The sequence below is a fragment of the Epinephelus moara genome, chromosome 3, assembly GCF_006386435.1.
Source record: "Epinephelus moara isolate mb chromosome 3, YSFRI_EMoa_1.0, whole genome shotgun sequence".
Lineage (NCBI taxonomy): Eukaryota > Metazoa > Chordata > Actinopteri > Perciformes > Serranidae > Epinephelus > Epinephelus moara.
Genome location: NC_065508.1, coordinates 3162743 through 3184694, shown reverse-complemented (window position 1 = coordinate 3184694; position 21952 = coordinate 3162743). Strand labels below are relative to the sequence as shown.

The following is a 21952-nucleotide window of genomic DNA, read 5'->3' as shown; positions in this document are numbered from 1 at the left end:
TCCGGACAGCAGGGTAGATAGAATCCGTGTGTAAGAAAGCGATAGGGCCTTTAATTCAGTCGTATTGTGATGGTATTTAATAATGGTATTTTTATTTTAACTTCTGAAAATAAATTCCCTAGATTGATTTGTAATAAGTGACTTTTTAATAAACTGCCGCTCTATCTGTAAGACCCTCAATTATAGTCTCGCGATATCACAACCGGAACTCGACTCAAAATGGCGATGGAACATAAGCGCGGAGGTCCCAGCTGCAATCCGTGAATTAGTTTGTTATTTATATCGAGAGATGGATATTCATAGAGAGGAATTAGCTTTGCGAAATAATTATTTTTGCAAATCTCAACATTGACCGTTTTTACCCGTATAGGTTCCTGCTTTAACTCGGAAAGGAGAAGACAACTTCATACAGGTAAAAATGTCAACGGAAGCTAAGTTGGTAGCATACAAGCTAACAGATTATATTTAGCTCACTGTAAGTTAATATTAAAGAAACACACAGTCGTTAAATGACTTAAAATTAACTCTGTTTGATATGAAGTTATTATGTTGATATGAAGTTGCTGCATTTACGTGAATGTAGATGTGGCTCGTGTGTTTTGTGTTGCAAGTTGGTTGTTATTCCGTCAAAGTGGTTAACCCGCTTTCTGTGGAGTTCAGTGTTTGTTTACACGTATAGTGTATTTAAAAGCTGTAAACAAGCATTAAGCGCTTGGACTTTTTCATGTTGCATTATAAACAAGATACAACATTAAATCGATGTGGAAGTTATCAGGGTTTCTGGCACAAATGGCGGAAAATACTTATTATTACCGATCTCTATGTGAAGTATAAATCTGTCAGGTCTATATTCATTAAAGGCATCAGCTTGTGGAAATTACTGCCTTCTGTCTGTGAGGATGGGACCGTGTCAGATATGTACATCATGACATCTCCAATCATTTTAGAAAAATGCATGCATGACTTTGCAGTGTCTGCCACAAATACAACTAGACTGTCCAAACCAATTACATAAAGGTCTTGACTCAGGGCGTGATAGAGAGTTGTCTGGCTTCTAGCAAATATAACATTTGTTTTTTAAATTGTAATTTTGGGCTCATTAGACCATAGATCCTTATTGCACTGTGTGTATTGCGTTTCCCACATGCACTCTGTCAAACACTAGCTGAGCTGTGACGTGTTATAAGGCCTTTTCGAATTTGACTTCACTTTTTCTGTCAACGTCCCATGAAGCTGCAGTGAAGCACTCAGTTACATGCACATCTGTGATCATCCTATTTAATGATGTTCCCTCAGTAGTGCCCCCCACACATGAACAGTGTTTTTAATGATATAAGGCTGTTGTATTGTTGAAAAATATTTAATGACTAGCTGCAATATGACATTTCTTATATTTACATATGGGGAATGGGACTAAATACACGCCGCTAATGTACTTCTATCATAATTTTGTCGATGGAAGTACATTGCAGGCTGTATGTGGTGTTACCTAAACCATCATAACTATATGAAGGCTGTCAATAATATGTCAAGATGTTGTGTTTGTGGCTTCAGACCTATTGAGTGTTTATTATTGGCAGTGAAGCATTCAAATTTTGTAAGACTGAAAATCTTACACCCTAAAAAGTGGAAAAACTAGTGTCTCCTGAACCTGTTTTAATTCGATTTTTTGTGTGTGTGTGTGCATATGAGATGTGAGATGTGATATTCACAGTCCTGTGTGCTTTTTTAGCTATGGCGGAGGAACGTCGGCAGAAGCCGTGCTCAGTCTCCCTGCCCACAGAGTCCATGAAGGCCATGGCAGAGTCTGTGGGAGTGGGGCAGTTACAGGAGGAAAGCTGTGCAGCCCTAAGTGAAGAAGTCAGCTACAGAATAAAAGAAATAGCACAGGTAAAGTTCATATGATCAGAGCAGATTTTTTGTTTGTGGGTCTCTCTGTTTCTCTTAAACCACATTTTTGAATGTCTTTCTGTCATATCTGAAGTATGAGCTTTGTATTTTAATGCTGTTTGGTCTCTTTCTTTTCTCCCTTTTACATAGGATGCTCTCAAATTCATGCATCATGGGAAGAGACGTAAATTGACCACCAGCGACATAGACAATGCTCTCAAACTAAAAAATGTGGAGGTAAGGGAGAACTTGCATACTTTAACTTTGGTCCTTTGCTGTGGTTTCTTTTGAATTTCTGTATTGTAAGTAAATTCTTGTCATTACAGCCCCTGTATGGGTTCCAGTCGCAAGAGTTTATCCCTTTTCGCTTTGCAAGTGGCGGTGGAAGAGAGCTTCATTTCTATGAGGAAAAGGAAGTCGACCTCAGCGACATTATCAACACACCGCTTCCCAGAGTTCCACTAGATGTGTCTCTCAAAGGTACCCAAATAACCAGTCATGCATGCTGTTATATTCTTGGACACAGTCTAGTTTTGACAGCTCATTCACCATGCTTATTTGTTAACCCACAGCCCACTGGTTAAGCATTGAGGGAGTGCAGCCTTCTATTCCAGAAAATCCACCCCCAGGTGAGCCCTGTTCAGAATCTCTTCTCTTGAAAGACAAAAAATATGTCTGAAGGAAACATTAATGTTGGGTTTTGTTTACTGCATTTTAGCACCAAAAGAGCAACAAAAGATTGAATCGACAGAGCCCCTCAAAGTGGTCAAACCTGGTCAGGAGGAGGAAGGTGCGATTCAAGGCAAGGGTCAGGGGGCAACGGCTGCTGATGGCAAAGGTCAGTATCTTGTGTTATAATAAAGTTCCCCTATTGTGCTGATTTTCAGGTTGACATAGTGACATAGTTGACATGGCGACATGTTGTAATGTTCAAAAAGTATTTTATTTTTCTCATACTCTTTGCCTAAATATACTTGTATTCACTCTGTCTGCAAAGCTTTGTTTTAGCGCCTGTCTCTTTAAGGCCCCCTCCTAAAAGAGCCCAGTCTGCTCTGATTGGTCAGTGTTTCCCGGTCTTCATATATGCCCTCTAGGAATGACTGTAACGGCTGTAGCGGCACTTTCTAGCTTTATGTATTATAGTTGTGACGTCACAACTTCACTGAAGTCCTCACAGCTCATTTAAAGGCACAGTTCCTCAATATGGACCGTGTGAATTTCTCTGTGGATTGAGTGTTTTGATACTTTATCTGTATTTTTATAGCACCTATACCTGCTTTATAATAAGAAATGAAAGAAAACAATATGGGGCCTTTAAAATTAAACCTTTCTCCATTGTCTTCTCTTGTTCCACTACCATGCTTCCCTCTTCCTTCCCTGATCCTTTATGGTTATGTTTTTCTCCTTCATCCCATGTTTATATCTGTCTCTTTCAGGAAAGGAAAAGGGTCCAATAAAGTTGAAGCCACGTAGCACTCATGAGCTGTCTGTGGAACAGCAGCTCTACTACAAGGAAATCACAGAAGCGTGTGTTGGCTCTTGTGAAGCTAAGAGAGCTGTAAGTTCTGCTTGTCTGCCCCTGTATATAGAGGTGTATTTTATACATGTCATTGCATTTCCTTGTTGATGTTTTTTCAAACAAGAAATTACTTGTATGGGTTGTCATGTCACATTTGTTTGATAACTGTTTCCTTTTGTCTCATTCAGGAAGCTCTACAGAGTATTGCTACAGATCCTGGACTGTATCAGATGCTTCCAAGATTCAGCACATTTATTTCTGAAGGAGTAAGCATCTTTTTCAGCTTCTCTTGATGTTCTAAAACATTACTCACCTCTTGTAAAATCCCCAAGCATTAACTACGCTGAAAGTACTGACCGTATGCTCTCCTTTAAGGTTCGTGTGAACGTGGTGCAAAACAACTTGGCTCTCCTGATTTATCTAATGCGGATGGTCAAAGCTCTAATGGACAACCCCACCCTGTATTTGGAGAAATACGTGAGTGAAGAACACAAATTATGTTATTTCTAGAAGGGTATAATCTTAACAAATACTAATGTTATGTTATTTCTATCTGTATTTGCAGCTGCATGAGCTCATTCCAGCTGTGGTGACATGCATTGTGAGTAAGCAGCTGTGTTTGCGGCCAGATGTCGACAACCACTGGGCTTTACGAGACTTTGCCGCTCGCCTCATGGCCCAAAGTTGTAAGACCTTCAGTACTACGACCAACAACATCCAGTCCCGTATTACCAAGACTTTTACCAAGGTGGGTGTTAATAATATATGGTTGTATCGCTGTTTAAGTCTGCCTTTTTTAAACTACTTAAATAGAGTCATGGAAACAGGGTAAAATATTATGGAAAAGTTATGGTAACGTTTTGAAATTTCATTGGAAAAAACGTTTGTGGGAACCCTGACAGACAGTTTAAAAAAATCTAGCCACAGATACAGTATGTTTGGAGTGATCCCTTGTTATAGATATACGCTAAGCTCCTTAAATTACACGTTTTCACCACTGTTAAAACACTTCACAAACTAAACCAGACTGACATGTTTCCTCAGAGTTGGTTGGATGACAAAACCCAGTGGACGACACGTTACGGCTGCATTGCTGGACTTGCTGAACTCGGACCTGATGTGAGTGCGATTCTGTTTTCCTCCTGTCTTTATCATTTCCACTCTTTTTGAAAGGCACCAACCTCCTGATTTTGTCCCCTGCAGGTGATAAAGACGTTGATCCTTCCTCGGCTTACTGTAGAGGGTGCTCGCATCAAAGCAGTGATGGAAGGACCAGTGGTGTCTAATATTGATAAGATAGGAGCCGACCACGTTCAAAGCCTCTTACTGGTAATAAGTTTGTGATTATTTTACATTTAAAAGTAGACGACTTCTGACAGATTGATTCGTTTTGTATATAATAGTCAAAGCACTTCACATCAGTTATTGTATCAGCACAGTACGTATGTTTCATATTCACACAATGTGATTTGTTTTCAAAGAAACACTGTGCAAGTGTTATCGCCAAGATCCGACCACAGCCCGACAATGTGGAGCAGTATCGGATAGACTACGGTTACCTCGGACCCATGCTCTGTTCCCATGTAATGAAGGCCAGGACTCAAGCAGCGCTGCAAGCTCAGCAGGTCAACAGAACCACATTAACAATCACACAGGTACGTTTCATACTTATATTCATGTAATGTTTTCAGTGAAGTATAAATGAACGTGAAAAAGCCAGAAGGAAGTAAAAAAGATGCCATGAAAACACGGACATAGTTTGTATCACTCCAGAGTCCAGAGTTAATGCAGAATGACGTGTAAGCAAACTATCACAAAGCTGTTTAATTAACGGATCCTTTTCTCGCAGCCTCGTCCGACCCTCACTGTCTCGCAGAGCGGGTTAGGTGGATCGACAGGACCGCGCACTCCCAGCATTATTAAGGTTCCAAGCTCCCTCACCCTGATGTCCCCTCGACCAGGGACCCCATCACAGCCATCTCCCCCGGCAACAAAGTACATCGTCATGGCAACCAGTGCGGGAGCTGCCTCAACTCAGCAGGTACTTTGATTTTGATTCAGTCGCACACTCATCACAGTGTTGCTCTACCACCAAGCTTCAAAGGGAATGTTCTCATGGCTATATTGATAAGATGATATGATCAATAATATATTATTTTATAAAATATACATTTTAGTTGCAGCTGCAAAAACAATGTAGGCATAATAAGTGATGACTTTTTTGAATTGAATTATATATATCTAATGTATGACAATATGAAAAGAAACAAAGCACTAACGAATATAAACATGATTGAATTCAGATGTGAAACATTTCTATTTTTATTAGTTAATAATGTGATTGGTGTGAAACTAAACAAGTCCCACAACTCCTCTGTTTATGAGTTTACATCCATCTTTCTGTCTCCCCTGTAGGTAATCACCCTCAGCTCTTCTCAGTCGGCCTCACCAGTCACCAGCACTGTTCCCAGTGCCACTTCGACCTTGCAGCCTTTGGTAAAACTGGAGTCTGGCAGTGGCCCCGGACTGACAGGTTCACGACCTCTGCAGAAGTACATAGTTGTATCTCTGCCCTCGTCGGCCTCTTCCTCTCTGGAGACTAAGAGCTCTGTGCTACCAACCTCAATTTCCTCAACCCAGCTAGAAGCGGGGATGAAGCTAGACCGGTCCGAGTCTCCGGGAGCAAGCACACAGTCGCCACACTGAGACTTGTATGGGTAGTGGAGATGTTGGTGCAGCTGAACACAAGGAGGGCTGTTTAGGCTGAACTTAAAGGGGTAAACCTTGGAGTGGTATGAAGGGGAATATCTGAACTCTTGACTGATGAAGAGCAAATGTGACTAGACATTGTAAATATGTTAATGCCCAATGAAAACTGAGGTCCAGCTGTGAGATCTGTAATGTTTCAGCTTATATTCTAATTGATTTCATGTTCTTTTTTTACTCTAAAATAAATCAGATTTTGTATGAAATCCTTTATCTGGATGTGTTTTTTATACATTTTTATTTACTCTGTACAGTTTGCCATCAGCACATTTCGCTGTTTGTTGAGTGTCACTGTCAGCACTGATCACAAGACCAGCAGGTGTGTTCAAGCCTGCAAAAAGGGAAACAGAAAAAACCCTCATACTAACTTCCTATAATTGGTGGAAGGAGTGCACACGACTTTTACTTGAGTTAAAGCAGCAAATACTTGATTGTAAAAATACTTCAATTCAGGTAGAAGTCCTGCATTTAAAACATTATTTTGATCATTAATAATTTGCTGTCTGTTAATTTCCAGCTGAATTGAGAATCGATTAATCAGTTGCAGTCTTTTTTTCTTATAGAAAAGGTCAATATTCTTTGATTCTAGCTTCTTAAATATGAGTAACTTTTGGTTTCTCTGTAAACTGAATATCTTCGGGAAACACTGATCAATGTTTTTCACAATTTTCTGACATTTTATAAACCTAACAACTGATTAATCCAGAAAATAATCTACAGATTAAATGACAATGAAAATAATTGTTAAAGTCCTTCATTCGTACAACCGTATGTGTGGACCTGTGAACAGAGTGATCAGTAGCAATGGCTTTTAGGCTGATGTAGTGGAGTATAAATTAAGTTAAAATGGAAAGACTTAAGTAAAGAACAAGGTGTACAAGTATTTGAGTAAGTGTAAGTGATTACATTTCACAAGTACTTGTGTCACTTGGGAGCCCAGAGTCCCAAAACTTATTTTCTTTATTTATTTAATCAGGATGTTTCATTCAGATTAAGAACCCTTTGCAAAAGTGACCTGAAAACATGTATTTACAACATGTATTTACATGCACATATAAATAGCATCACTTGAAAGCAATGCAAAAGTGTAAGACCACGTTTAACACTTAAGTCAACTACAACTCCCACTGAGCATTGCGGTTCGAAACATTGACGTGATGGTAGACCAAGTTTAAAAGCGTCTTTTGTAGATTTATTCGTTGTAGTTTGTATTTTCATGACAAAAGTCCTTCCCTGATATTGATGTGAATAAACAATTATCAAAAAAAAAAATAACAGGGCGAAGTAGAGTCATGTCTCTTCTTTTAAAATGTACACAAAAGTGATTTGTCTTTTATTTTGAAGGCAAAATTACAACACCAGAACTCGGAATGACTTCCTGTGTACGATGTGTTTTCCGCTGTTGTGATTTGTAGTCGTTTCATTGAACTGAAGAAGAAGACAGTAGTACAGGGTGAAGTGTGGACTGAGACACTTAACAAACATGAATTTTAAAGTCCGGGCTGCAACTAAAGAAGACTGCAAAGACATATCGAGACTGATAATGGTGAGGCTACAGTACAGGGTTGCAACCAAGCTACAAACTGTGCTCTATTTCACACCTGACTTTATGCTCCTCTCTTCACAGGAGCTGGCGGTGTATGAAAAAATGCCTGAGCAAGTGAAGATATCTCATGAAGGTAATTCTGCACTTAAACTATAGAAACAATGCTGAGAGCAAACCCAGGTTAAACGTATCAGTGTCGTTGTTACATTGTATGTGTCACAGGAAGCCATACCTGTGAGACAATGTGCACAGAAACTAGTTCAACATATTGGGTCGGTGCCAACATTAATGCAAGTAATTACACCTATGTTCTTCCTGTCATGGCAGATGAACGTCTGCCATTAAAATACCTTCAGTGCCACCATAACACTAGAAGTGGTTCTGGATGTGCATCTCTGTCCACACTTTAACCTAACGTTCTGACTGCATGTGCAGTGTGTGTTAGTTATTATGTAGTGAGCAGTGCAAGACTTTGCAACCACTCACAAATAAATGATAAATGCTGTGCACTAATCATTAACTATAATGAGACTGCAGTCAGTTTGAATATTAGATAGGACCAGATCTCTTGGGGAAAAAATGTGGTTGTATGTGTGTGCACAGTCCACGGCAGTTATTTCTGCTCTTTTCTTTGTAACTTGTCGTGCATTATGAATTTCTGTACAAGTTACTCTTAATGCATGCTGTCTCCCTTATGTCTGTATCATAGGTTCAAAGTTGTCCATTTAGAAAGCAGCAGTGAACAAAAAAATTAAAGGAAGACTTAAATCACACATCAGATCTCAGTGAACAAGTTCTTCAAGTTGAAAATCTTTGCTGATGTGTACATTGGAAAACTTGTTGAGAACAAATGGTCAATGGAAACTAAATTCATCAACCCACTGAGGGCTGGATACAAAATCACACTGAAAATCAATGTAAAAAATTTAAATCACAGGCTGATCCAACTTGTGTGAATCATATCGCAGCCACTCATAATGTGACTCAGTAGTGTGTATGGCCCCTAGGTGCCTGGAAAAGTTAGTAAAGGACGTGTTGAAAACGGTTGAAAACTGCTACACAACCGGAGGTGGTAGGGCAGGACTTCAGCGGGTGGCTCGTTCCGCCCAATGAGAGGCTGATCTATGCAGCGAACTTCCACCCACTCAGACTAGGTCAGGGGAATGAGGGGGCCAGTCAATGGCATCAATGCCTTCGTCATCCAGGAACTGCCTACACACTCTGGCCACATGAGGCCGGGCATTGTCCTGCACCAGGAGGAACCCAGGGTCCACTGTACCAACATAAGGTCTGACAATCCATGGAGGTTTACATGCATGACATGGAGGTCTGTGTGACCCTCGAAGGATATGCCTCCCCAGACCATCACTGACCCACCACCAAACTCGTCATGCTGATGATATTACAGGCAGCATAACGTTCACCACGGCGTCTCCAGACTCTTTCACGCCTTACACATGTGCTCAGTGCCAACCTGCTCTCATCTGTGAAGAGAATGGGGCGCCAATGGCAAATCTGCCACTTCCGGTGTTCTCTGGCCAATCAAGTTGCACGGTGCTGGGCTGTGAGCACAGGCTCCACCACAGGATATCAGGCCCTCATGCCACCCTCATGGAGTCTGTTTCTGACAGTGTGGTCAGAAACATGCACACCGGTAGCCTGCAGGAGGTCATTTTGTAGGGCTCTGGCAGTGCTCCTCCTGTTCCTCCTCACACAAAGGAGCAGATACTGGTCCTGCTGCAGGGTTGATGCCCTTCTACGACCCTGTCCAGCTCTCCTTGTGTAACAGCCGGTCTCCTGGTATCTCCTCCATGTTCTTGAGACTGTGCTGTGAGACACAGCGAAACTTCTTGCGACAGCATGTGTGGATGTGCCATCCTGGAGGAGCTGGACTACCTGTGCAACCTGATTGGGCTGCAGGTACGGCCTCATGCTACCAGTAGTGACAAGGACACTAGCAGAACACAAACCTAGAGAAGAATCAATCAGGAAGGATAAGGAGAGAGCAACTATCTGTGGACACCACATGTGAAACCATTCCCTTTTTGGGGGTTGTCTTGCTTTTGCCTCTCCATTGCACCTGTTGTCACTTTTTTATTTGCACCAAAGGAGGTGAAACTGATTCACAATCACTTGTGCTTCCTAAATGGACAGATTGATAATGCTGAAGTTTAACTGACTGCTTGACTGCTTTGCTGTTTCTTCTCACTTCTGTGCTGATGAATGCTAAAATGACTTTTAAATGTAAAGATGAAATGTTTCTATCTGGGCAAATGATCTGTGTTGTTGGAGTTTAGAGCTGGAGCGGGACGGCTTCTGTCAGAATCCCTTCTTTGAATGCCTCGTCGCAGAAGTGCCTGGGGAGCATAAATCTAAAGAAGGTAAAGTTTGGATCAAGGCCTTTTCTGTTGTAGTCTCTCCTTTGAACTTGTCAGCATCTCACTCAGATAACAAAAGACCTGTGCTCATGCTGTTTAGATATTTCTATCTAGTGTCCAACAAATCATGCTGATTACTCAAGTGCCGCCTCATAAATCAACAGTGTCAGATGTTCATCTAATGTTTTGTTCAGAGATAAAACTGAAGGCAGTGGTGTTGCACAGTGACTGAGCATCCACAGACTTGATATCAGTTCACTGTTTTTTAAATGCAAGACACACAGATTTATTCCACTTTATTTGTGGGTTTTTCTTCCTGCTTGTCTTTTTGATTGCTTGTTTGTTTTTGTCCATGTAGGATTCACAATTGTTGGATACGCCTTTTACTTTTACACGTACAGTACATGGAAGGGGCGGACCATATATTTGGAGGATCTGTACGTGATGCCAGAATTCAGAGGTAATGTCTGTGTTGAATTGTTGCCAACAAAGCCTGGAAGAAAAGTACTGTGTAAAATTTGTTGTGTTTACTTGATTAGTTGTGTGAATCATAATTTATTCATGTGTCTGTTACATCTTTTTATGTCTCCATGCCAGTGATAGCCGTGACATTATGTTCTTGGGTTGTCTGTCTGTACTATTCTCGGGAATTAGATATCCGAAGAAAGCCTTGAGGGAGTTTCCTCAAATTTGGCACAAACGTCCACTTGGACTCAATGATGAACTGATCAGATTTTGGTGGTCAAAGGTCACTGTGACCTCACAAAACATCTTTTGGACCAACCTCAAAATATCACATAAATGTCTAATGGGAAATTACAGTTTTTCTAGTCTGTAAATGTTTTTTCCACAAGTAGAAAAAAATATTTTATTTTGATTGATTTCCTCAACAGGAAGAGGCATAGGCAAGGGTTTACTGTGCAAAGTTTCAGAGGTAAGAATGTTTGTCGTTGACCACAAAAGCTCAATTTTCTAGAAGGAATTGTTCATGTGTCCTGTGTGATGAAGATGTAACAGTGCATTTTTTTCTTAGGTGGGGAAGGATAAGCAGTGTGCGCGACTAGAGTTGACTGTGTTCGACTGGAATACACCCTCTAGAAAATTCTACGCTGCTAAAGGAGCTCAGGACCTTACCGAAAGCGAAGGCTGGCACTTTTTACGCTTTGACAAACAAAGCATGGACAATTTAGCAAATGAAGCCGCAAAAGATTAAAAGTCTGCAACTTGGGGCGACCTCTAGCTCACCTGGTGGGCTGAGTCTTTTGCAGCAGCCTGGGTTTGATTCTGGCCTGCAGCCCCGAGCTGTGTGTCATCATATATTTGTGTCTGTATAAATAAAAAACAAAAGATTGACTGAGATGGTTTTAATCTTTTTAGGATCTGGTGATGCTGGTGGAAGATTTTGGCCAGTGTCCCAGCAGCGCAATGTGATATGATTTGAATAAAGGCAATCCCAGCTGTAATACCATATGATCTCACTAGGTGGCATACTTAGGCAACTGAAAATTACATGATTTGTCACTCTCTCAGTGGACATTCAGGTAATGCTGTAGCTACATGGACCGTACCTCCACTTATATGTCATGACAACAGGCCCAGCTGTGAGGATTTTTTGTTTTGGTTAAAGGAATCAAAGGAGATTATAATCTGCAAACAAGCTCTGTAACCCAAAACTCCTTTCATCTGAACATGTGAGCTGGACTTTTTTGTAATTACTAAAATAAAGTGACATTGCTCAACAGCTCTCTTCATCCCTCTTTGTTGGAAATCATAATGTCTCCTTGGTTTTGTGCAATCAGTCACTGAAAATGATATTTATTTGTGTACAAAACAAACTGCAATCTACAGGAACACATGTAAAATCACCCAGAAGGAAAATAAACTGTGTGACAATACATCTGAAATAAACACGGGTGCTATAAAATGATTAAAATGCACAAAAGTTACAAAGACTATTTTTTTTACATTTGTTTCAACCCTGTTACTCAAGTGTTCTGGTTCAGAGGTGGGAGTCAAAATCACAGTGTGAAACCCCTGCAATTAAAATTGATATAATAAAGTACACCAGCTGACTGCCTACAGTTGCAGGTTGAAGTTACGCATGTCCATGACGTTTGCACAGAATCAGATTAACTTCCTGTTACAGATATATGTTGACATATTGTAGATCATTCTTCTGAAGAGCTTCATTTACTTTAAAACCAGCCAGATCATTTATCATGTGTTGCAGTTTTTCTGGAATTAACAATTTCCCAGAGAGGAGAGCTTGTTGAGCTTTTAAAATGTTTGCAGGCAAATTAATCCGAATATGTAGCACAGCCACACGACCTAGGTTTTATGGAAGGGGTGCGACTCTCATCTTTCTTGACCAGGAAACCTGAGGCAGGTTTGAGGATACATATATAACAAAGGATTACAACACTATACTGACACAAAAGTCATAGACTTGAACAAAATTGTAAAACAGTTTAACAGTAATGTGAGGATTAAATGTTTCTGATTGTCGTGTATTCCTAGTCCTTGTAAAAGTGATAAACAGGAGGTTTGTTGTTTTTTTTTAAATTAAAACCTTTAAAGTAATGTCCTAAGTAGGTCGTCCTCTAAGGAGAGAGGATCATATTTTTCTTATGATCAAGTCATCCTGCAGCAATCATTAAAATAAGGAAAGAGGTGGTAAATGTGTGATTATTTAAGGCTGCCGGGATAGAAATGGTCCTACACTGGGATTACCACCATATTCCGGATGTGTTAAATGTGAGTATGTTATATGTTTATTGTATTCTGTCGAGTAATTCTGGATTGTAGCAGCCATTGAGACTGTTACAAGTGCTTTCTATTTGCACTGTCACAGCTTTTGTTGCAGTTTCTCTTGGTGAGCCTACACCAAGCAAGGAGGGTATGGGTACATGTCATTTTCACAATACATTAACATGATTAATATACAGCAAATATGTATCACTAAAAGGTTGAGATTGGATAAAGCCAATAAATCTCCAAATCAAGGATACTGATCTTTAACTATACAGTGATCATACGGCTTTACAGTGGTGTTTCCCATTATAAATGCGACCCTCTCCCTGAGGATTCAATCTGGGGACTTGGCTTCAGCCTAGCAGGCTTTTCCACCGACACAGTTACCTCTCAGACATAAGCATTTCTCCCATAATGGCTTGGGACAGACTGAGATGTTCCCACAGTCGACAGCACATGTCCTCTGGAGGATGGCTGGTACGGATACGGTCTAAAGCACAAAAAAACCCACCCCGTTTCAGTTGAGTTGGAATAAGCACCATTTGTGTTTTACCCATTGAATTTATATCAAATGTTTCAGCAATGCATACTCACATTTTTTCATCGGTTTTGTTGACTTTGCAAGCACACAAAAGGCACGAACCTCCACAAAGGGCAAGTGTGGCTGAAGACCAGCCAATGTACAAGCCCTCTCCGATCTCATACCTGTGACACAATCACATTGAACATACAGTTTTCTATGTACCATTATTGAATCCACTGAAAACAACAGCTATTGTTCTGCTTCTTTTCAGCTCATGTACACACTGATGCACATTGTATTGACTCACTTTGTCCCCGGATAAAACTGGTCAAAGAACTCCTGGGTGATGTTGGCTGCATACCAAGATATAGCAATCATGGTGCAAAGCCCTGCAAAACACAGAATATTGTTGACTTTAGACAAGTGGGATGTTTTGTCAATGCAAACAGCACATGCAGTTACAACCAAAGATAACATGAACAAGGTCATAAATAGAGTTTTTAGATAATAAAGTGATGTCAGCCATGTTTGGAATGTCAGCCCTTATGGACCTAAAACCATTTAATGCAACATTATAAGATTATTTATGAGGCCAATCATATGAAGCAGAGATATCTGCATGTTGCAAAGACTAACTTCTCCTTTAAATCTGCTCTACAAGTTATGTCTTATGAGTATTATTACTGTTCTTACATATAGAAGTCATTTGGATTAAGCATAAATTATACTGAGAGTATTTTGTTAGGTCCCTGAGATTAGCAGCGTCTGCTCACTGCATCACTTTTCCTATTTAACACAGTGTGACCTCTTCTCGCAATCCAAATACCTTTGGTAGTGGGAGGCCTTTGTGCATCAGCAGGTCTGTTAGAGTAGTGATAACCTTTTGAACTGCTGACCCATTTTCTGATAACTTGTCTTCTGTACACAGAGACTGGAGTGCCAGACATGATTTACCTTTCTAGGTGTTTTGTGTACTGTGATTGTGTGTGTCCTCCCTGCGACTGGACATTTCCCCCAGTCATTTTAAAGTGCTGTAAACACAGGGGCCTGTCTTCACTTGAAGGGACTTCTGACCAAACATTTTGTCATGCTTTTGTTTGTTACATGAACGCCTCATACATCCCCTTACCCTGTAGCAGAAAGAACACTCCTCCAATGGCAGCGATCCTTCCCTTCAGGACGTAGTTTTCTCCTCCTATTTTTGAGCACTTCATTCCAACGAGAGTGGCCACGAGCCCGAACGTCCCAAACACAATGGAAGCGATCATAAGGGCCCGAGAGGCCTGAATGTACCCTGTGTGCAGACATAAGAAAATACAGTTTCATATGTGCTTGTAATAATCTGTGTTCCATATACACATTAGTCAATATACTGTATGTCTTATATAAGCACAGAAACAAATACATAGCTGCATTAGTAAAAGCAAGCATAACATTTTTGCCACAGAGGTGGCGTTCACTGTTAACAACAGGACAAAACTATTGTTGATGCAAGTATGAGCCCTCTAGAGGGTCACTGATCGTAACCCTAGTTCTATGAGCACAGGCGGCGCCCTCTACGAGGCTCTGTTGACATAGAGAGCAAAGCCTGTACAAAATACAACTTCAGCCACGACACGAAGCCAAAAAATATTTTCGTCAGTCTATCCAAACAATAACCACTTTCCAAAGGGAACCCACAAACTTGATTCATATGACAACCTTATCTGTCCCCCACCTCAACAAATTAGAATTGCAAGTGTGAACTGGAAAGTATGTTTCTTTCCGTGGCGAGATAAGGGTCTGACAAAAATGTTACCTCAGAGCTCAAGACTAGGGCTGGGCATCCAAGTGCTATACAGCACTTTATCAAATGTACATAGTACATGTTTACATTTACATATTTGAATTGATACTGAAATGGGTAGCTTTGGCCAAAGTAATTAGCAGTCTCCAACAAATTGACGTTGATATTAGTCCTTAATGTTTTTATTATTCTGGGAGTATCTGTTTGTCTGAGTTGAATGTGTTTATGCTTGCTTATCTTCTAACATCTTATCGTATCTTATATTACCTGCCTTTACTACAGCTTATAACCCGTACAGTAGATTGCTCCTTAAAGGCTTTTAAAGGTACACTAACATCCTGAAAACGATGCCCAAAAAGAGCAGCAATTTCTGTACTGTTGGGTTTGATCCAGTAGTTTAAAACTGAATTCAGTGAAACATTCTCACCCCTTTACACATAGATGGATAAAATTTTGTTTTTTTGGTAAGTGCTCTGTAGGAAAAGCTCCCAAACTTTTATACTGCTTACAGTCTCGTTTGGTATGTCACAATCTTCCAAATGCTGATTCCTTGAGTGGGTGGATTAAAAATTAGACCAGATAAAGTAGTCATCAACACTGATAAAACTATTGCTGCGTTGGCGACATACCACTAAGTGCGAGCAAAGATGGAAAATCCCGACAGTTGTGTACTCCCGTAGAGTCGGTTGCGCAGGACATCCACAGGTTTTCATAGATGGTCGATGTGGTGATAACGTTACCGTCCACCGTAGAGACCCTCCAGTATCGATTTGGAAGGGCGATCCCAACCATCAGCCAGGCCAGAAACCCCAGGAAGAAGGCCAAAGCTTCCACTATCGCATTCATACTCCCTTGTTTCCTCTATCCAACCAATGTAAAATTATCCAGAGAGAGAAACACTTTACAAACGTTGACTCTCCGAGCTATCTTGCTGCGCAAACGTGTGGATTTGTCGACCCCAAAGTGTTTGTGTGCCAGACCAGTTCCCAACAACCCCAGCGCTAAGATGCCCCAGAAAACCACAAATCAATGATTCATTCCAAATAGCCCACTTATGATTATCCCTATTATTCTCGACTCTATTGAACCTTTTCAAAGACGCCAAATGTTGACCCAACTCAAGGGTCAACAGGGAGGTGAAGTCCAACCTTCAAGCCTGCTCACTAACGTCTATAGACCTGAAGCTATTTGTCACCTTTTGATGTTTGCTTTGAACACTGTGTCAATAATATCTAACCGTTATTGATGGGACTCAAGTCACGTTTTGACTCCTCACTTAAACCCTGTGTCCGAGGGATCATGGGTAGTGGCATTGAGGGGTGAGGGTGCATCACCGCATGCTGACGTGCAGATAGCCACGTTTGTTGCCCCGCAGATAAACCCGTTTGCTTGTCTGACAACTGAACCTGAATGACTTCTCTTCACTGGTTTGACCAATGTAGCGTCGTTTGTTATCAGGCCTTTATCATCACGGTGATGAAGTACCAAAGCAGCCTTCTGGCCACACATACGAAAACCATTTTACTTTTATTTGACTCTCTTCCAAATGTTTCAAACCCTTAACACAAGAACTAAGAAGCTTTTGACTTAACTGCTTTAGGTCAACGTTGGACTTATGGACATTTCATAAGACATAGTTTTAGTGGACCTCTACTGGATTACATCATATTTATAGGAGTTCACATTCTCAACAAGGATGAAGTAAGATGCTGTTTCACAAGATCTTAGAACAGCTCGAGTTATTAGATACAGTTTGGAGTTAACACATGTAAAATGTCTGACCTATGCATTGTATTGAATACAATGGTTACAATTAAAGATACAGAGAAGCACCTGTACAATGTTAGAACTGTCCCTGTGATGATGTTTTTATCTTGTCCTGTGAAGCAATGAAATGTAGCACTGTGCCCAAGATGCATTTCACAATAAGTTTACCTTACCTTACCTTACCTTATCTTATAGCAATATAAAACAGAATATTGTGTATTCAGCTCCAATATAATGTTATCCAGTACAATATATGTCTTTAGAAGTGAAGTGGATATAAATCCCTCTCATAAAACCTCATCAAAAATAAATTTATAAGCTTCACAACCTTTACTGAGCTACTCTGTTAGATTGCTCAGTTAGTGTTGTAGATTACAGTTCAAGCACTACACTAATATATGTTAATTATTTCTGTCTTTTTAAGCTGTCTGATTCTGTGTGTATTGTTCATAATAATTTAGACTCTCAATCAATCAAAGAATATAAAGCGGTATTTCTGTCAGAGTGACGTAGATTAGAAAATGCATAGTCAGCTATTACACAAAGCTGGATCAACAGAAAAAAAACTGAAAGCATGTGTGAAAATGTGAAAATTATTTAAAGAGGCCAAAGCAAATTGTTGTAATCACCAGTAACAGTCATATTTTAAATTGTTTTAACAGCAGATACAAATTTAGTGACTTTTCTAACATCTTGTAATGTGAAACTTTAAGATCCAGCTGTTGGACAATAAATACTTCTTTAACTTACCTGGGAGAGCAAAAAGGGATGGAAAGTCTCGACAGTTATAGATCCCTGTTGAGTCACTTGCACAAGACATCCAGAGGTTCTCATAGATTGTGGAGGTTGTAATTACGCTGCCTTCTGTCGTGGATTCTTTCCAATACTGATCATGTAGTGATATGAAAATCAATATCCAGCTCGAGAATCCAAGGAAAAGTGCTATAACCTCGATGATCTCTTTCATCTTGAACCTAATTTTCGATTAATAATTAGCAGCAGTGATAGATAATACCTCTGTGAGGAGCTCTATACGCAACTCCTGTATCTGATATACATTTTGGGAGTGTGAGAGCTGGCTCAGGATTTTTTTCCCTCATGCACTCAAACCTGGACTAATTTGAACATTGATTTGTCGGCTGTAGCTACATTATAAGTCTGCTATTCCCGCCCAAAATTGATGACATTTCACGTGCCTGGCACGTTACCATAGAAATGTAAGTACTATACAATGAGCTTTTTTTTCCTCCCTTTTGATTGGCAGGGGAGGTTGAGATAATCCTGTAAAAGAGTTATCACGGCTTTAAACTCCCGAGCCAAAAGGCTGGAATCATTTAACACTGATTGCTTTGATGTGCTTTTGAAGCTTCTTCAGGACAGAGCAGTTCATTGTTTTATTCAGGAGAAGTGTTTTAACAGGCACTGTAGTCAAAAATGTATTATATGCAGGATAAAGTGAGTCAAAGAAAGAAGGTTAAAAGGTGTGATCTTATCAAGTGATGTTCTTATTGTGCTGTAGGATTTCTCAGAGGGTATCGCTCTTCTTTTTTTGGTTGCTCACATCATCTTGTCCTCGTGTCTGTATCCCCTTTTGAGGAATTGGTAGCTTGTAATTTCAGGGAGGTCATTTAAAGTTCCATAAGCAAATACTGAATACTGAAACACTGAATAGAGGGCAGAGCAAACACTGAAAGCTGGGTATGGTGGGTGATTTATTGAAGGCAGAAAGTGGCTATTTTAGCACTGGTTAAGCATTAACGAGTCTGCAGCCAGACAAAAGATGAAATTCTTGCTCTTTGTAGGTACACTTTTTAGTACTGCAGCATATAGATTTAAACGTAATGAAATGCTGTGTTGACATAGTGCAGTGCTGTCATCTAAAAGGCAACACACCTGGTTTAACACACCTTTATATATTGGTTGTCGCCATACATTAAACATATTGGAGTATGCAAACGTGCAAGATCTCTCAGTACTGATGCAAACACAGAACTAATTTTTATTCAGTCTTCACACCTGCACTAATGACTATAGATGACTGTTGAAAGTAAACAGATGTTTTTCTTTTGTTTGAGTCAAGCTATTCTTTGTTTATGAGAAACTTCACCATTTACAGTCTGTATCTTATCAAACGTGAATTCTCTTCTGCTGAGCAGTAATCAGAAGCACAGTTCAAAGTACTGTCATATACTTACAGTATTGAATAGACATTCAGGCTTTAACTCATAATCTTTTGCCTGTTAATATTTTATTTCCCTGCCCTTCCCTCAGTCAGCTGGAAGATTTATTTAGTTGTGTCCGCATTGACCTCCCTGCTTAAAGGGAAAGTTCGCTCAAACGTGGAGGTTTTCGGTTGCGACCAGGAGTCAGCATGTGCGTTACGGTCACATTAACTGCTCAACCAAGAGCAAAAACGCGTTTCTATCACGATTAGGACGATTTCTAATCTTTCAGTGATTTGATTTTAAACATTAAGCTGATTTGTGACCCTATACTCCAGCAGACAGTAATTGTTACAGACTGTTCAGTGGAAAGATGCCTCAAAGAATTATTTGTAATAACATTTTTTAACTTTAATTATCTTTACTTGCTTTTTCCTGGGCGTAAATATCAGCTGTATTCTCACAGAGGTGTTTGGTCTTGAGAGTTTCATTCTGTCCCATTTAACAGGAAACTGTGATGTATACTCATTATTTATTTATTTAATTCTATTGACATTTCAGTGTGGTTTGAGAGATCAGTGTTTAACGGTGAGTTCCCACAAAATAGTCAAGTAAAATTATGTTTCGTTACTTTTAAAAAATACGGCGTGTGTGTGATGCAGGAAGAGAGACTCATTCAAGCAAAGAAACACTTGTACTGTGCTTAAACATTTTAAATTTTACATTTTTACTTAAAATACTTGAATTCTTCTAAATATATTCATATCAAATCTCATATGGAAGAAGTGACAGCAACAACATCTGCAGTCTGGTTCGAAATGATATTGATCAGTGGATGGGGTGATCTCTGTGGCTATCGAGATGACTTTAATGGCTCAGAATATAATGTAACTAAAAAAAAGTGCACTTCTCCATTGAGCTAAATTTAGATTATGAGTCATGTGTGGCTTCGGTAATGTTTTCTCAGTAAAAGCTGTTTAAATAATGTGCCGTTTGCATAACTTTGCACAGTCAGAATTTGTGTACACAATGTAAAAGAGTTTCGGTTAAGTCACACCGTTTCAATACCTGGTCTTATTAATTAATGTGATCGATAGCTAAGCTAAGATCGCAACTCTCTGCGGCTCTGTCTCTCTCTCAAACTTGCACGTACACACACACACACACACACACACACCCAGAAGCTTGAAAAACCATTGATTTGGATGACAAACTACAAAGTTGCTGGGCTTGTGAAACGCAACATTTAATCTGATTTACAAGAACAGTTTTTAGCCACACCTTGACTCTGTGAATGGCCTGTTGGGTCAGTCCACCACTTTAATTCAGATTGAAATATTTCAACAGCTTTTGAAAGGATTAACATGAAATTGTGTACAGACGTTCATAGTGCCCAGAGGGTGAATCCAAGTGATTGTCATGATCCCCTGACTTTTTCCCGAGTACCACCATGAGGTTTACGTTTGGTTTTTGTGTGCTTAAAGGTGCAGACACACCAAACCGACATCAAAGAACTAGCGGCGACGAAAGCCAACTGTTGCGTCGTCTACGTCGCCTCACGTCGCCCTGTGTCAGTTGCATTTGAACACACTACACGGACTACATCCGACGGCCAAGTGGCACGTACATTCTGCGCCTGCGTGAGAGAGAGTGGAGTGACAGAGTGGTACATCCTGTCAACCGAGTGGTTTCCTATCTGTGCAGCCGAGCACCGCAGCACCTCCACGGACTGTTACATCCAGACGGTCCCGGTGTTTCCTCCGCAGGCTCCACTTCACTCAGCTGCCCGATAAACCCGCTGCTTCTTCCCACTTTAACCTGAATAACAAACCAGGGCTCGGTGCTCCGGTTGGATCCAAACGGAGAGACAGGGCTAGCTAGGAGGCTAGCGGAGGCTAACTGGCTGTGTTTCCCTCCGGTCATGCTGCGGCTAACGCTCCGCTAGCCGCTCCCAGCTAGCTCCGGTTTGTTATCAGGTTAAAGTGGGAAGAAGCAGCGGGTCTGTGGGGCAGCTGAGTGAAGTGGAGCCTGAGGAGGAAGCACCGGTTAGCCCCGGTTTCACTACAGGCAGATTCACTCGCTACAGGGGCGAGGGAATAAAACCTAAACAGCCAGTCAGAGTGATCTCTTTCACCGACTGGCTCCGCCGCCGATTCAACATGCTCAATCGGCCGAAAAAGCCGCAGACGCCGAAGTGCCGACAGTGCGGGACACACTGCAAAAACTAGGGCGACAGACGCTTACTGATGGCCCGACTTTGGTCGATGGCCGACCGTCAGCTTGGTGTGTCAGGGCCTTAAGAACAAACAGCCTCAGCTTTGCTCTGTGTTTAATGCACGTGTTAGCATGCTCAACTAATGTGGTGACCACGCAGCAAACAAAAAACAATATACTTACATTAGGATGTTAACATTGTCATTGTGAGCATGTCAGCATGCTGACGTTAGCATTTAGCTCAAAGCACTGGCTTAAGACTCTCCGCACCAGCCGTCAATATAATGTCAGAAAGACGTTGCACCTGGGCAGATGTTAAATTCTGGTTGGAATTAAAATTGGGTATTAATATTTTAGATGTCTAATAATGTTAGACAATGCAGATGATGGGGTTTGTTCTCCATACCTTACGACTAAATGTCATTATTCTACACCAAGGTGACGTTGGCATAAGACATTTGGAGGACGTTGGAATTTGGTTTCTTAAAGAGCCAGTGTGTAAAATGGGTTGAAAACCGTTGAAAACAGTGACATCAGTGGTCAAATTCTAGATTGCAGGGCTCACTCACTCACCCCTCCTGTCGGGTAAATGACGGTGGCCTCGAAGGGACAAAAAGCCTTGCGCAGACATGAGTTTTTCAGGAGTAGGT

The 21952-nt window shown here is 40.6% G+C and overlaps 3 protein-coding genes across 4 annotated transcripts; 2 read left to right on the top strand and 1 right to left on the bottom strand.

Moving 5' to 3' along the window:
* The first annotated feature begins 190 nt into the window (after positions 1 to 190).
* taf6 (TAF6 RNA polymerase II, TATA box binding protein (TBP)-associated factor) lies at positions 191 to 6381 on the top strand. Its single transcript, XM_050041134.1, has 15 exons — positions 191 to 412; positions 1733 to 1890; positions 2041 to 2127; positions 2217 to 2370; positions 2463 to 2519; positions 2609 to 2728; positions 3327 to 3448; positions 3598 to 3675; positions 3785 to 3886; positions 3975 to 4157; positions 4454 to 4528; positions 4613 to 4738; positions 4891 to 5064; positions 5259 to 5450; positions 5825 to 6381. Exons 2-15 carry the CDS (start codon positions 1735 to 1737, stop codon positions 6113 to 6115), a joined length of 1917 nt encoding a protein of 638 aa, XP_049897091.1. The 5' UTR covers positions 191 to 412; positions 1733 to 1734; the 3' UTR covers positions 6116 to 6381.
* A 1172-nt stretch (positions 6382 to 7553) lies between these two features.
* On the top strand, positions 7554 to 11837 carry sat2b (spermidine/spermine N1-acetyltransferase family member 2b). The gene is made up of 6 exons (XM_050041140.1): positions 7554 to 7721; positions 7803 to 7854; positions 10019 to 10102; positions 10458 to 10559; positions 10993 to 11033; positions 11133 to 11837. Exons 1-6 carry the CDS (start codon positions 7659 to 7661, stop codon positions 11310 to 11312), a joined length of 522 nt encoding a protein of 173 aa, XP_049897097.1. The 5' UTR covers positions 7554 to 7658; the 3' UTR covers positions 11313 to 11837.
* Positions 11838 to 11884: 47 nt separating this feature from the next.
* LOC126388195 (claudin-15-like) lies at positions 11885 to 18068 on the bottom strand. 2 transcript variants are annotated; one of them, XM_050041139.1, is made up of 5 exons: positions 17677 to 18068; positions 14503 to 14667; positions 13681 to 13762; positions 13445 to 13555; positions 11885 to 13340 (listed from the first exon to the last, which is right to left on the bottom strand). In XM_050041139.1, exons 1-5 carry the CDS (start codon positions 17891 to 17893, stop codon positions 13241 to 13243), a joined length of 675 nt encoding a protein of 224 aa, XP_049897096.1. In that variant the 5' UTR covers positions 17894 to 18068; the 3' UTR covers positions 11885 to 13240. The 2 variants fall into 2 exon arrangements, with proteins under 2 accessions (XP_049897096.1, XP_049897095.1); XM_050041138.1 differs by lacking the exon at positions 17677 to 18068 and adding an exon at positions 15789 to 16301.
* Positions 18069 to 21952: the final 3884 nt, after the last annotated feature.

Excerpts from the sequence above, each read along its gene's own strand:
- taf6 (XM_050041134.1), top strand. The coding sequence starts at position 1,735 with ATGGCGGAGGAACGTCGGCAGAAGCCGTGCTCAGTCTCCCTGCCCACA. Across the intron at positions 4,529-4,612 it reads TTGCTGAACTCGGACCTGAT|GTGATAAAGACGTTGATCCT; the intron begins GTGAGTGCGATT and ends TGTCCCCTGCAG. Across the intron at positions 4,739-4,890 it reads ACGTTCAAAGCCTCTTACTG|AAACACTGTGCAAGTGTTAT; the intron begins GTAATAAGTTTG and ends TTGTTTTCAAAG.
- sat2b (XM_050041140.1), top strand. The coding sequence starts at position 7,659 with ATGAATTTTAAAGTCCGGGCTGCAACTAAAGAAGACTGCAAAGACATA. Across the intron at positions 7,722-7,802 it reads ACATATCGAGACTGATAATG|GAGCTGGCGGTGTATGAAAA; the intron begins GTGAGGCTACAG and ends CTCTCTTCACAG. Across the intron at positions 10,103-10,457 it reads GGAGCATAAATCTAAAGAAG|GATTCACAATTGTTGGATAC; the intron begins GTAAAGTTTGGA and ends TTGTCCATGTAG.
- LOC126388195 (XM_050041139.1), bottom strand. The coding sequence starts at position 17,893 with ATGAAAGAGATCATCGAGGTTATAGCACTTTTCCTTGGATTCTCGAGC. Across the intron at positions 14,668-17,676 it reads ATCCCTTTTTGCTCTCCCAG|GGTACATTCAGGCCTCTCGG; the intron begins GTAAGTTAAAGA and ends GTCTGCACACAG. Across the intron at positions 13,556-13,680 it reads CAGTTTTATCCGGGGACAAA|GTATGAGATCGGAGAGGGCT; the intron begins GTGAGTCAATAC and ends ATTGTGTCACAG.